At 47.4% G+C, this 15,164-nt stretch overlaps 1 protein-coding gene across 1 annotated transcript in view; it reads right to left on the reverse strand.

Annotated features, from left to right (window-relative positions):
* Window positions 1-3,746: 3,746 nt before the first annotated feature.
* ZNF341 (zinc finger protein 341) overlaps window positions 3,747-15,164 on the reverse strand; it is a 44,352-nt gene continuing 32,934 nt past the window's right edge. Inside the window, exons 12-16 of the mRNA XM_077459160.1 lie at window positions 11,635-11,767; window positions 9,724-9,835; window positions 8,240-8,310; window positions 7,962-8,149; window positions 3,747-4,299 (exon numbers count right to left, since the gene is read on the reverse strand). Of these exons, the coding sequence (XP_077315286.1) occupies window positions 3,973-4,299; window positions 7,962-8,149; window positions 8,240-8,310; window positions 9,724-9,835; window positions 11,635-11,767 (831 nt within the window). The 3' untranslated portion in view covers window positions 3,747-3,972. The remainder of the gene's footprint in view (window positions 4,300-7,961; window positions 8,150-8,239; window positions 8,311-9,723; window positions 9,836-11,634; window positions 11,768-15,164) is intronic.

The following is a 15,164-nucleotide window of genomic DNA, read 5'->3' on the forward strand; positions in this document are numbered from 1 at the left end:
GCCCCCCGCCCGCAGACCCCGACAACCAACGGCCAGGGTTGTCTGGAAGAGGCCCTTGTCCTCATCAACATGGGGACAAGGTGCTTTGGGGTGGGAGGGCCGCGCGCCCCCCCCTTCCCCAAGGCACCCCCCCCATGTTGAGGGCACGCGGCCTGGTACGGCTCAGGAGGGGGGGGGCGCTCGCTCGCCAGACAAGGGTCTGTTGTGGACTTGGGGGGGACCCCCACGCCGATTTTTTTCGGCGTTGGGGTTCCCCTTTAAGTCCATACCAGGCGGCGGGGCCAGCGACGTCTCCTTCGCGGGCCCCGCCTACCTGGATACCCGCTCGAAATGAGCGGACTTTGACGGGTGGGAAAAGTCCGCTCATTTCAAAAGTACGGCGGACTGGCATACACACGGGCGGATTGTCCGCCGAAATGCGAGTACGACGGACAGTATTACGGAAATTCCGAAATACTTAGTCCGCCAGACTGCACGCTGAAAAAGTCCGCTGAAGCCCACACACGAGCGGACTGTCCGTTGAAATGTGTTTCGGCGGACTAAGTAGGCCATACAGTCCGCCCGTGTGTATTGAACTTCCTTCTCTAGTCCCGTCGTACGTCATCGCGCTCAAAAGGAATGGACTTTCAAATGGACTGTAGTCTGTTCGTGTGTGGGCAAGTCCGTTCGTTCATAAGTCCGTCGTAACTCTGTCGAAAGTCCGTCTGACCTTTTCTGCCAGAAAGTCTGGCCGTGTGTATGCGGCATTAGGGTGTCTATATCCCCAGTGAAGAAATCTCCAGCACTGGCAATGCCAGTACAGTAACTCCCCTTAGACTGGAGCCATGCTGCTAAAGTGCAGCTGCTAGCAGCATTTGTGAAGGTGTTTGTAGCAAAAATGTAGTTGTACCTTAACCACTTCCATACCGGGCACTTACTGTATACACCTTCCCGCCCAGACCAATTTTCAGCTTTCAGCGCTGTCGCACTTTGAATGACAATTGCGCGGTCATGCTACACTGTACCCAAACAAGTTTTTAATCATTTTGTTCCAACAAATAGAGCTTTAAATTAGTGGCATTTGATCACCTCTGGCATTTTTATTTTTTGCTAAACAAATAAAAAAAAAGACTGAAAATTGAAAAAAATTGTTTTTTTTTTGTTTGTTTTTTTCGAAACTTTGTAAATAAGTAAATTTTCTCCTTCACTGACAGGCACTGATAAGGCGGCGCTGATGAGCACTAATATGCGGCACTGAAAGGCAGCACGGATGGGCACTAATGGGCATCACTGATTGGCAGGCATTGTGGGCACTGATTGGGATCCATTGTGCGCACTGATTTGCATACCTGGTGGTGACTTGTGGTGGGAATCCCTGGTGGTCCAGTGTGGGCATCCTGGGGGGGGGGGGCACCGGGCAGCGCTGATAATCAATCAGCACAGACCCCCCCCCCCCCCCCCCCCGTCAGAGGAGCAACCAATCGGCTCTCCTCTACTCGCGCCCGACAGGTGCGAGTGAGGAAAAGCCGATCACCGACTCTTTCTGTTTACACGGTGATCAGCCGTGATTGGACACCGCTGATCACGTGGTAAAGATTCTCCGTCAGAGACTCTTTACCTAGATCGGTGTTGTGGTGTGTCAGACTGACACACCGCAACAACAATCCTGGCGATGCCGGGGTCGTGCAGCGGCTTGTTATCCTGAAAGATTCCATATGACGTCCGGTCAGGATAACACAACCACTATGCCAACGTCATTTTGCTATACGGCGGGTGGCAAGTGGTTAAAGGGAAACTTCATTCTAAAAAGGGAGGTTCCGCTTTAACACCTCCCCCCCCTCCCGCTTTTGGAGGTTTGCTTTATTTTTTGGGGAACTGGTACCTAGTTTCAGCAGGTACACACTCCCACTTCCTGCTCCTACCGCCCCCCACATCCTGCAACATTCACAGGGCCCAGAAGGCAGCGGGTCCATTCACAAAGAGCAGCATGACTTGGCCATGCGCAGTGGGAAATCGGCTGTGAAGCCGCAAGGACGTGTCCTATTCCATTCCATAGGCAAAATTTTAAAGATGGACTCCAGGCAGATAAATATATATATATAAAAAAACACAATTTAATGAAGACGCGTCTTTTAAAAATAATGAAATTCATGTGTACATACAACCAGCATAAGTACCTGAATCTGTTTTGATATGAGCCACTGTCATGCCCTGCACAGCAGCACTCTGGGAGAAGAAGGGGCAGCACTAGGCTCTGCTGCATGCACATGTGCTCACAGGGAACATGTTGACAGGAGGAGAGAGCAGAGTTCATGTTCTTATTCCTACATTGTCCAATCAACAAGCTAGGGATAGGAATCTGACACCACTGTAACAGAAAGCGGTGTCATTCTCCTAGCTTTGCTGTCAGAGGTGTATAAATCATAAACATGGCCAGACAGACGTACATATCCTTTGGCACATAAGACAGTTCACGTATATTCATTTGTGTATTTAGTCATGTGCCTTAGACATCTTATTGTGTTGTAAAATGAGTCGATAAACCTCAGTGGTTTTCATGGTATTTCTTCTATGAATCCAAATCTGATCTGAATTAGAGGGAAGGAAGGATAAAGATCCAAAAGGCCCTAATTCGGACTTTACAGGCAAGACGGACTAGAGTGTAAGAAAATTAATACTTTATTAACAATGAATCACAACAGACAGGTCAAGTAAAAAAATAATTAAAAACATACAGTAAACATGTAATGGTCATAAATGTCTAATGTAAGCAGACGGTTGACACCAAATGGACGGTAGTGAGCCCCTGTGCTTCAACGCGTTTCGCTATTTCGCTTCATCAGGACACACTTGGGGGTAGCTGAAAGGAACAGGTCTCACTTGTCAACATGAGATTATCAGATTATCTCCACATAGAGATCTCCTAGGTGATCACCAGAGAATCACCATATAAAGCAGGAAAAAAGGGTGGAAAAAAGCCGCCTTTTTTTTTGCTCCCGGGGGAGACACCAAACTATATGCCAGTGTTGCTTGTGTAAACACACCGGTGAAGTCTATGTAGTCACACTCATTGTGGGCAGATATAGGAGAGTCCGGTGAATCCAGTTTGAAAGGGGCACATATTTTTGTCCATGTGGATTACTGTTTGAGCCCCTGATATTATAGGTGGGAAGGTTGTGTTTTTCACCCTCCCCCTCCTGCTACTCTCCTTTCAGTCATTTAGCTCTCCATGCCCTTCTCTTTCCTCCCCCGGCAAACTATATGAGCTAATACCCAATACATATATTTTCATGCCATCAGCCTGATATACAGTTGCTGGTACCAATAAGAATTTGCCTCCTGATTCTCTGGTGATCACCTAGGACAGTGATGGCGAACCTTGGCACTCCAGATGTTTTTGAACTACATTACCCATGATGCTCATGCACCCTGCAGTGTGGTTGAGCATCATGGTAAATGTAGTTCCAAAACATCTGGGGTGCCAAGGTTCGCCATCACTGACCTAGGAGATCTCCATGTGGAGATAATCTGATAATCTCATGTCGACAAGTGAGACCTGTTCCTTTCAACTACCCCCAGTCCTGAAGAAGCGAAATAGCGAAATGTGTTGACACATAAGGGCTCATTGCCATCTATTTGGTGTCAACCTTCTGTTTACATTAGACATTTATGACCATTACATGTTTACTGTATGTTTTTAATTCTTCTTTTTCTTGACCTGTCCGTTGTGATTCATTGTTAATAAAGTATTAATTTTATAACACTCTCGTCCATCTTACCTGTAAAGTCCGAATTAGGTCCTTTTGATCATTTATCCTTCGATCTAATTCAAGTCTATATGGATGTGGCCTTAGGAGTGTTATCTTAATTTTTCCAAATCTGATCTCTAATGGGGTTTATGGGAACTCATAACAAAAGCAAGATTTAGGAGATTCATGATTTGTGTTGGGTAATATACTGCCATAAGAAGTCCCATGTTTCTGTTCTCCTAGCCTAGTCACTCTGGGCTCTGTGTATATATATAGGCACTGCCAGCATAGAACATGAAGGGTCTGTGGCATTCTGCAGCTCTGCCAGTGTCACGGTGGTGGCGGCTGTGTTGTCAGGACCAGAGGACACATCTAAGCTTTCACTGGCAGCTCCGGCCCCTTCGACCACAATGGAAAGTACAGCGTCAGATTGCTGAAAGCTCTCTTCTCCTGGACCGGGGTCATCCAGGCGCTGTTGCCTGGTCTTCAGTTCTGTCAGCGTTGTCTCTTCCTCCGCAGCAGTCTCATCATCTTGTTTCCCTCGCCCTCTTTTCCTCTGAGCCTTTCTGACCTAATCACAGTGTGTTAGAATACAAAATTGTGATCACAGTACAAAGCAACACGCCACTTTACAATACAAAGTCAGCAATAAAATGGAACGCAACTCAAAAAAGTGAAGATTTTCTATGCTATAGAGAACATGTTAATTGTGCCTAAGTGGTAGCCTGAAAAATGGACCTCGACTGATTTGATTGATTGATTAAAACTTTGTAGTTCAAAATCTGGTAGAGCTCTGCATAGAATCAATCAGCTTCCAGGTTTTATTTGTTAAAGCGGAGCTCCACCCTAAACTGGAACGTCCGCTCATTGGAACCCTCTACCCCTCCGGCGCCACAAGTGGCACCTTTCAGGGGGGAGGGGGTGCAGATACCTGTACAGTACAGGTATCTGCACCCACTTCCGGCATAGATATCCTCAGAATCTGCGGATATTTACGCCACTTCCCGTGGGTCCCCCGCTGTCTGCTGGGAAACACACGGATCCCAGAGACAGCGGGGACCATCCTTATTGCGCAGCGCACATGCGCAGTAGGGAACCGGGAAATGAAGCCGCAAGGCTCCACTTCCTGATTCCCATATCCAAGATGGCGGCGGCAGCACCCGAGAGACGATCGAGAGATCTGCTTCGAGTGCCGACATTGCGGGCACGCTGGGCGGGTAAGTGTCCTAATTTTAAAAGTCAGCAGCCGCATTATTTGTAGCTGCTGGCTTTTAAAAAAAAAACGGCAGAACTCCCGCTTTAAAGCTTAAAATGGTTGTAAACCCTTACAACCAACTTTGACCTACAGGTAAGCCTAGACTAAGGCTTACCTGTAGGTCCAAGAAACATCTCCTAAACCTACACGGTTTAGGAGATATTTAACCGAAGACAGCCACCGCTGTCTACCGCCCATGCGCGGTAGACAGCGTCGCGCAGGCGCACTGGGCAGGCCACAGATCGTGGCGATATGCAGCGAGTGTCGGCTCCCGTACGCATGCGCGGGAGTGATGTCATGGCGGCTCCGGCGAATCACAGCGCCGGAGCTGCGAGACCCGGAAGTCGCTCCGGGATACATGGCAGTGGCGAAGAGGAAGATGGAGGACCACTTCGGGGGCTTCGTTCTCAGGTAAGTTATTCATAATGAGCTAGTATGCTATGCATACTACCTCATTATGCCTTTGCCTTACAGGGTGTGTTTTAAAAAAAAAAAATGTTTGCCTTTACTTCCTCTTTAACTGCTTGCCGACCGCCTCACGCCGATATACGTCGGCAGAAGGGCTCATACCGGCAAACTAACGTACCTGTACGTTGCCCTTTAAGAGGCGGCGTGAGTCGGGTCGCGGGTCCCGCGGACGCGATTGCTGCGGGGATACCCGCGATCATCTCACGGAGAGGAAGAACGGGGAGATGCTAATGTAAACAAGCATCTCCCCGTTTTGCCTAGTAACAGTGTCACTGATCTCTGCTCCCTGTCATCGGGAGCAGAGATCAGTGATGTGTCACATGTAGCCACACCCCCCCCCCACACAGTGGCCAAACAATAGGTTTACATTATAAACACACTTATACATAACCTGTTGCTCCTGCCTTCTGTTAGCAACAAGAACAGATTATAGGTTTTCTCCAGCTAAAATCCAACTAAGATGTCCCTGAAAAGTCTATGAACTCAGACGCTAACTTTACAATGTCTTACTTTTCTTTTGACTCTTAGATTGGTATATACAGATAGATTATTTTTGTTCAGCCTGTGGGCTGAATGAAAATAATCAAACAAATCTCCCCATCCACACTATACAGCGTAAATGGAGGAGTCTCCCTCTGCGGCTATTGTATCCTGACAGCCACAGCCAGCTCCCGTCAGAACACCCCAACAGAGGCTTCATCTGATTGGATGCAGCTGCTGATGAGGCTGACCATTTTCTGCCCAACTCCATTGATTTTTCAGTAAAAGGACGTTGGCTGGGAGGCAACCAACAAGGTCAACACATATACCGCACATTGTTGTGGAAAGTTTATGAAGATGTATTTAATATGTATTGTCATAGGGTCTCCCAGTGTTAGTTCTCCAGCAGCCCGCTCTAAAGAGCTGACTGGGGCAGACTGACGCTGGCTGAGATCCGTTTGGTAGTGAAAAGCTCTTTGGGGATGTAGCGAAATGTTTGCAGAGTGGGTATATGTCCCCCAGTGAAGGGCCCCTGTGCGATGCACAGAACGATCGTCTGGGGGGGATGTGTTCGCTCTGCAAAGACATTATCAGTTTAGTGGATGTACGCTCGTGTCACCCCTGTGTGCCTTATCAACACATTTGGGGGGGACCGTGAGATAATCTCCCATCCACACTGGACGGTATAATCCGGGTATGCTTTGTTCTCTGAATAACGCAGAATAAGGATGCATGCCAACGGTAAAAATGGGAGTCTTTGGGTGCATTATGGTCGGACAGCGTCCATGATTTAGACCAGCCATGCAGCTTCCATTGGGGGACAGAGACATGGGGCGGGAAATCATACACACTGCCCATGCCCAGACACGCCCATAAGACTCCCCTAGTCATTGGTCATTGTATAACCCCTCCTGTTTGAAGGAATGCCTGTGCTTGATTGGTCGACTGTGAAACCATGAGGCTCTATCTGTTATAAGAATAAAGATTGCTCCGAGGTTCAGGTCAGTTGGTTGGATGATGGAGCTGAGGATGTAAGATGGTGGTCATGGGATGATACGGGAAACAGGGACATAGTAAGATGCATTATACCAATAGGCTGAAAGGGTGCTTAGTAGCGCAGAAGACATGCTTTGCGCACAGCATATAGCGAAATCTCCACGTCAACATACAACCTTAAGCAGGCCTTATGGTCCGAATCTGGGCCGATTCAGCATGGACCAGCCGAGATTCAAACACTCTATGGCCATCTAACCAGCATGTAAGACTTTTACCAGCCAGCGGCTATAGCCATTATCACTGGGTTCTCCTGGCAGGGATGGCTCCCCGCACTGGGAGAACACAATAGCTCTGCAGAAGGGATTCCCCAATCAACACTGACTGTTTTGATGGGGGAATCAATCGATTTTCTTTCCTGCAACCATAGTCGCATCAACTATGGCCTGCCTTAGGTCAGCCATAGACGGTGCAAATTTCTTTCCTGAAACCCGTGGAAATTAGCACGATTCCCCCATCAACACCAACAGTGCTGGCAGGGGAATTCTTCCTGCCAAGACATTGTGTTCTCCCAGCGGGGGGTTGGGCAGAGAAGCCGTCCCACCAGGAGAAGACAGTGATTACTGCTAGCAGCTATAGCAGCCGCCAAGTTGATTAAACGATCAACTTGGTACATTCAGACTGCTCATACACGGTTTGAATTTGAATGAGATTCAAACCGTCTATGGCCGGCCTAAGGCAGCCACAGCAACAGTAGAGAGTCCCCTGCAGTAAAGACTGCTCTATTTTGTGTCTATATACAGCGATCTGACACTTGGCTCAGAAAAGAATCATGTAACCTGAGGAAGCAGGTCCATTTAGATTACACATGTCAAGGGCTTCCTGTTATTCTACTCTGGATTACCTAAAAATAAATACACAATAAACATAAATGGAGTGGATATTCTGACTTTAGCACAGTAACATTACTTCTTGTTTAGCACTAACAGCTCACTAATTGATTTCATTCAGAAAGGTAGATCCCTCCACCTCCTTACCTGGTCCTTTTCATTTTCTGCCAGCAGCCGGCACTTATGCTCTTTCAGATATTTCTGGCGAGTGAATCCTTTTCCACAGTTGGGGCAGCAGAAGCGATAATTCCCTGTATGGCTCCTTTGATGCTCAATCATATGCGCTCGCCGGCTGAATGACTTGGAGCAGTACTGACACTTGTGTGCTTTCATCCCTGATTCAGATGATGGGAAAACTGCTATTAAAACTAGGACCTAGAACCGCCAAAGCAACAAGCATTGTACTAGAAGCTTTCCCCGCTCACCTGAATGTGACAAGACGTGCGCTTTCAACTTATCCGGGCGATTAAATTCTTTGTTGCAGCCAGTGTGAGACCTTAGGGAAAGAGAAAACAGAGATTTTTCTGTTTACACATAAAGTTGGATTTGTTTTGTACACATCTACTCATACCTCCCAACATTTTGAGATGGGGACACCTACTAGCAAATGTATGTAGGCATAGGACACGCCCCCTGCCACACCCCCTTAAAGGAGAATTAACCAAAAAAACAATAAAAAATTAAGTTAATTAAATTCACGAGGGCTTTTTTTTTACTACTACTATTCCTTTATATTGGCTTTTAAAGTTTACAAATGCAGCAATTTAGAATTTGGATGAAAGATTTAGCACTGGGAAACAGTTTTTGGAGGATAAAAAGTGCATTTTATATACAACTATATAGATCAGACCAAAATGAGGGACAAATGAGGAGGAAAGAGGGACAGAGGGACAGTTGGGAGCTATGTCTACTGTATGCACAGGGCCCCATATTCTGACCCATATAGAAAAGAATGTAGATAAAGGGTTAAGCCGGTCATAGATGGATCGAAATCTCGGCCGATGCCCTGTCAAAAAGCCGCTACCCATCAGAAAGAGCAACCGAAGTGACATTCTGCCGCGGCCATCTTGGTACACCCGCACTAATCCGCACTAAGCCTACAGTCAGAAGGCGGCAAGCGGACATCTTTTTTTGGAGTTTTGCCTTCCACACTTATTTTTACCAGTAAACTCAGCTTATATAGTGAAATACAGGATTTTGAAATCTGTCAGAGCTTTTTGATGTTGAATTATAAAAGCGGTGTTCTGTCAGATTGGCAAACCTGTGAGAAGAAAAGAAAATCGCTTGATTCCTCCATCAACACAGTCAATGTTGATAGGAGAATCCCTCCCGTGGAGCCATTGAGTTCTACCGGTGGTTGCAGGAAGGAAAATCGCTACATCTATGGTCGGCTTAAGGAAGTCTAAAGGTACCCGTTGGATGAAGTTGTTAGTGACGGGCAGTGGGGACCCGTGCATTAAGGACCCACGGGCGCTGCCCCCCTCTCACCTGCCACCCCCTCTATCACCATACCATAGATAGGGCATACCATTACTCTATCCATGGCCATCGCTGCCACCCCGTATTAAGGTGCCGGGCCCCTTTTCGGGCCCAGGGCACCTGAATTACAGTGGCGGCGGGTGTTTTTGAAGCACTTGATTAGAGCCATAGGCTCTAATAGGCTTAAAAAAAAGTGACCTACAAGCGCCATGCTGGATTAGCAATGTTTTTGCAAGTTCTGGTGATACTTCTACTTTAGATGGCAGATGTCTGACGAATAATGATAGGGAACAATACATCTGCCCATCCTAAAGCTTATCGCAGGCTGCAAACTCGCTCCCACATCAGTCAATGGAGGTTTACGTCATATGAATAGTCATGTTTTTTATAAACCTGCAGTTAGAAAAGCCCACATTCACAAACCACATACGCGAAGGGGCACTTGTACTGTTTGTAGGGTTCATGGATCAACATGTGTCTTTTTAACTTGTCCTTGCGATTAAACGCAGACTCACAGAGAGTGCATCTAAATGGCTTTTCACCTGCAAAGACACAGAAAAGTTACTGTCTTTGGAGGAACTACTGGAACAGAACATCAATAGACAAACATGAACATGAACATGTGGGTAGGATAATCTGTTCTAACTTGTTCCTAAAGCGGGACCCTAACCAGGAATTCAAAAACTTGGTAGTAGGAAGGATTTTTATTGCAGAAGAGACACACCAAGTGCAATAAAGGCCTTTTACCTTCCTCATTGCAAAATGCCTTAGTATTCACTGAGCTGTGCATGCATACAAATAGGAGAGTATTTCTCCACCTTATATAGAAATATTGCAGTATTTTTTCTGGCAAACTGTCCCCAGTGTGACGAGGCCCTAAGACAGACAACTGCACAAAAACAGCAACATTGCTACTCAGTGTGCCCAGCAGCCAAGTAATGACTTAAAGTGGTTGTTAAGCCAATATATTATGATCATGCCACCCTCTCTGTAAAATAACAATATGTATCCCTGTGTCTGTGCTATATAAAAAAAGATGCTGACTTCTACCTTATATCTGAACCTCTCCCGGTGCTCACGTGACTCCTCGACTCTCTCCTTTCCCTGGCTGACAGCTATAGCAGGAGGGGCTGAGAACTCCAGCTGACATCAGCCAGTGAGAAGGGGAGAAGAGAGAGCAGAGCGGTTGCGTGAGCGCCAGGTGAGGCTCTGATAAAAGGTAGAAAGCATCTTTTTTACATAGTAAAGATACTGAGATACATATTGTTGTTTTACAGAGGGGATGGCATAATCATAATATAGTTATGATTGCAGCAGGAGGGGAGAGGTGAGGCGTGGACAGAGCTGACAGGCAGGGAGGGGAGGGAGGACAGAATGTGGGGAGTGCAGAGAGGAGAGCTGCAGATGACGGAGGCACGTAAACTGATCACGGTGCCAGGGCTCAGCAGCCATGATAAACTGTGGTCCGTTTACAAGGGGAGGGCATAGCAAGACAGGATCAGCCAGGTATTTCAGGTGATATAAGGGGCCAAACTACACAGCACACACAATGTGCTATGTAACATGCTTTAAAGGCACAGGATCAATATATTTTTTTTAGGTTAACAAACACTTTAAGGCAGTGGTCTCCAAACTTTGGCCCTGGCGCAGGATGTGGCCCTTTTATTGGCTTTATCCGGCCCTTGGGACACTATTCCTCCAACTGACACCAATTATTGGGCACCGTTCCTCCCACTAACACCATTGATTGGGCACTATTACTCCCACTAAAACCCAATGAAGGGGTATTTTGTATTCCCATGAAGGATTGTAAACTGGCCTTCTGCTGAGAAAGTTTGGAGACCCCTGACTTAACGTGATTGTAAAGTTTTTTGTTTTTTTTTCTATAAAATTAACAAACATGTCATACTTACCTGCACTGTTTAGTGGTTTTGCACAGAGCAGCCCAGATCCTCCTCTTCTCAGGTCCTTCTTTGGTGCTTTTGGCCCCTCCCTCCTGTTGAGTGCCCCCACAGCAAGCAGATTGCTATGGGGGCACCCAAGCCGAGCCACAGCTCTCTGTGTCCATTTAGACACGGAGCCTCAGCCCGGCCAAGCCCCATTTCTCTTCTCATTGGCTAACTTACTTTGACAGCAGCGGGAGCCAAGGCGCCACACTGCTGTCTCAGCCTATGAGGAGGTGCGTCCAGGGCAGCCAAGACATTACTACAACATCGCTGGATCTAGATGGGGCTCAGGTAAGTATTAGGGTGGCTGGTGCATACAGAAGGCTTTTTATCTTAATGCATTAGGATAAAAAAACCTTCTAACTTTACATTCACTTTAAAGACATAAGTAGTACCTGAATGGATGTGGCTGTGAAGTTTCAGATAGTGTTCCCGCCTGAATAACTTCTTACAGACTGGACACTTGTACCGCCCTCCTCCGCCATGAGTGGGTAGGTGGCGCCTTAAATATCTCTCACAAGGAAACACCTACAAAAATGGACACAAAAAAAAAATTATTACCTAAAGCACTAATTGTAGTCAATAAAAATTGAAAGGTGTTTTTTATGAGCTGTATTATAGCATTTTTACAATTCAGGGTAGTTTTGCAACCCATAGGTACAGATAATTGAACGTGTGTATAAAGGCACATTAAACAAAAAAAACACACTTAGTACCCCTCTGCAATATGTGCACATTCCCCCATGTTTTACCCATTTAAACATACTGCAAGTACACAAAAGTACCAAAAATGTAGTGTGCTCCTAACTTCTTCTTTGCTAGGACAACACAGCTCTGAATTCCAAAGCATGTGTTGCCAACTCTGCTTACGTCATTTCTGATAGATTACAACGTGCACAGACCCCCTTTTCCTGTTCTCCTCCCTTCCTCATCTCCATAACCCCTACTCTTCTCAAAAACTCCTCCTCATCTCCATCAGTTGTATCGGCTGTACCCCCCTGATGGAGACCCTGCCCCTCCTTATCTCTATGACCTCTAATCTCCATGACCCCTCTTCATCTCCATGATCCATCCTCATTTCCATGACCCCCTCCTCCTCCTCATCTCCATGACCCCTCCTTATCTCTATGACCCCTCTTGATCTCCATGACTCCCCCTCTTATCCTCTTCATGACCATTCCTCATCTCCATAGCCCCCTCCTCCTCTCCATGACCTCTCCTTATCTCCGTGACCCCTCCTTGTGCACAGGCAGACAGCGCAGGAAGTTGCTCCAGAACCTATCCTTCTCTCCAGAACCACTCCTCCTCTCCAGAACCTCTTTTTCTCTTGCTCCCCCTTCTCTTTATAACCCCTCCATCTCTCCAGAACCCCTTCTCCTCTTCTTCTCTCATCATATCGCCATAACCCCTCCTCCTCTCCAGAACACTTTCTCATCTCCATAACCTCTCCTCCTCTTCTTCCTTCTCCTCTCCAGAACCCCTCCTCCTCTCCAGAACCTCTTTTCCTCTTCTTCCCCCTTTTTCTCTCCAGAACCCCTTCTCTTATCCAGAACCTCTCCTCCTCTATTCTCATCTTCAGAACCCCTCCTCCTCTGCAGATCTCTACGGGGCACCTTCTCCTCTGCAGAAACCCTCCTCCTCTGCAGAACCTCTCCTCTTCTCCAGAACCCCTCCTCCTCTGCAGAACCGCCCCTCCTCTGAAAAGCCCCTCCTCCTCTGAAGAACCCCTCCTCCTCTTCTCCTTCCCCCTTTTGCTCTCTAGAACTTCTACTCTCCAGAACCTCTTTTCCTCTTTCCCCCCCTTTACTTCTCCAGAACCCCTCCTCTTCTCCAAAACCTTTCCTCCTCTGCAGACCTCTGCGGAACCCCTTCTCCTCTGCAGAACCACCACCCCCCCCCCCCCCTCCGAAGAACCCCTCCTCCTCTTCTCCTTCCCCCTTTTGCTTTCTAGAACTTCTCCTACTCTCCAGAACCTCTTTTCCTCTTTCCCCCCCCTTTACTTTTCCAGAACCCCTCCTCTTCTCCAAAACCTTTCCTCCTCTGCAGACCTCTGCGGAACCCCTTCTCCTCTGCAGAACCCCCCCTCCTCTGAAGAACCCCTCCATCTCCTATTCTCCTTCCCCCTTTTGCGCTCTAGAACTTCTCCTACTCTCCAGAATCTCTTTTCTTCTTCCCCCCCCCCCCCTTTACTTCTCCAAAACCTTTCCTCCTCTGCAGACCTCTGTAGAACCCCTCCTCCTCTGCAGAACCTCTCCAGAACCCCTCCTCCCACAGCAGTAGAACTACTGAAAGTAAACCTGACCTGAATTAACATGTTCCTAAAATATATTTAAGGCCAGAATTTTTATTTGTTTTTAGCTTTGGATAGAGCGGGGGAGGGTTACAACCTCTGTCAGGTTTATACTCCTGCCTGTGTATACACTGGGAAGTGTTATCCCTCTGTTATTGGGACAGACAATGATGAATGTTACCATTGTTACTGCAACGGGAATAGAGGGAAAAAAATATTTAATGGGGACACAGATACACACACAAAAAAAAAAAAGTTGCTCTCTCCCTCCTAATTGGCTCAGAGACAGAAGCAGGAGCCATTGGCCAGTGAGGAAGGAGCAGGGCTGAGCCATGCTCTGTGTGTCTTATGGCATGCAGGTGGGGGACTCGAGAAGATGAGGACCTGGGCTGCTCTGTGGAAAACCATTGCACAGAGCAGGTATGTTATTATTGTTATAATACAGGCTTTATATAGTGCCATCGGTTTACGCAGAGCTTTACAATATAAAAGGAGACAATACAGTTACAATACAATAAGATACAAGAAGATTAAGAGGGCCCTGCTCAGAAGAGCTTACAATCTAATAGGGTGGGGCAGGTGGCACAAAAGGTTGTAACTGTGGGGAATGAGCTGATGGAAGTGGTAGAAGATTAGTTGGGGATGTGATAGGCTTTCCCGAAGAGATGAGTTTTCAGGGATCACCTGAAGGTAGAAAGAGTAGGGGATAGCAGGACAGGTGGAGTGGAGTTCCAGAGGATGGGAGGGGTTCTGGAGAAATCCTGTAGACGAACATGGAAGGAGGAGACGAGAGAGCTTGAGAGTAGGAGGTCTTGAGAAGAGCGGAGAGGATGATTTGGGTGATATTTGGAGACAAGATTGGTGATGTAGCTCGGGGCAGAGTTGAGAATGGCTTTGTATGTTGTGGTTAGTAATTTGAATTTAATTTGCTGGGTGATTGGGAGCCAGTGTAGGGATTGGAGAGGGTTGGCAGGTATTGAGCGGTTAGTCAGGTGGATAAGTCTGGAAGCAGCATTCATGATAGACCGTCTCTGCTGGTCCCCGCTGTGTCCTGGGAACTGTGTGTTTCCCAGAACACAAGGGGGGGGGGGGGGGCATCTGCGGCGGTCTGTCCCGAAAGTGGGTGCAGATACCTGGATTATCCGGGTAACTGCACCTCTCTCCCCCTTGAAAGGTGCCGATTGTGGCACCGGAGGGGGGGAGGGATCGGATTAGCGGAACTTCCACTTTAGGATGGAGAACCGCTTTAAGGAAGTGGTGTGACATCCATGCTGATATGTCAGTTAGTAGGTTAGTAATGCGAGAGGAGACTGAAGGAGTGAGGTGAGGAGTAGAGAGATAGATTTGGGTGTTATCGAAAAAGAGATGGTATTGGAAGCCGTGGGCGGTTAACAATTGACCAAGGGGGGAGGTGTAGATAGAGAAGAGAAGGGGTCCAAGAACAGAGCCTTGGGGGACCCCCACAAAAAGGGCAATGGAGAGGAGGAGACAGAGTTGTAGGTGACACTGAAGGAGCGTTGTGATAGGCCGAGAAGCAGGATAGAGCAGAATCTTGGAGGCCAAGGGAATGTAGTTTATTGAGAAGGAGCGGTTGGTCAACAGTATCAAAGGCCGCAGAGAGGTCAAGTAGTAAGA

Source organism: Lithobates pipiens, unplaced genomic scaffold (genome assembly GCF_037356315.1).
Source record: "Lithobates pipiens isolate NorthernLeopardFrog02 unplaced genomic scaffold, aLitPip1_a1.2 Scaffold_28, whole genome shotgun sequence".
NCBI classification, from domain to species: Eukaryota; Metazoa; Chordata; class Amphibia; order Anura; family Ranidae; genus Lithobates; species Lithobates pipiens.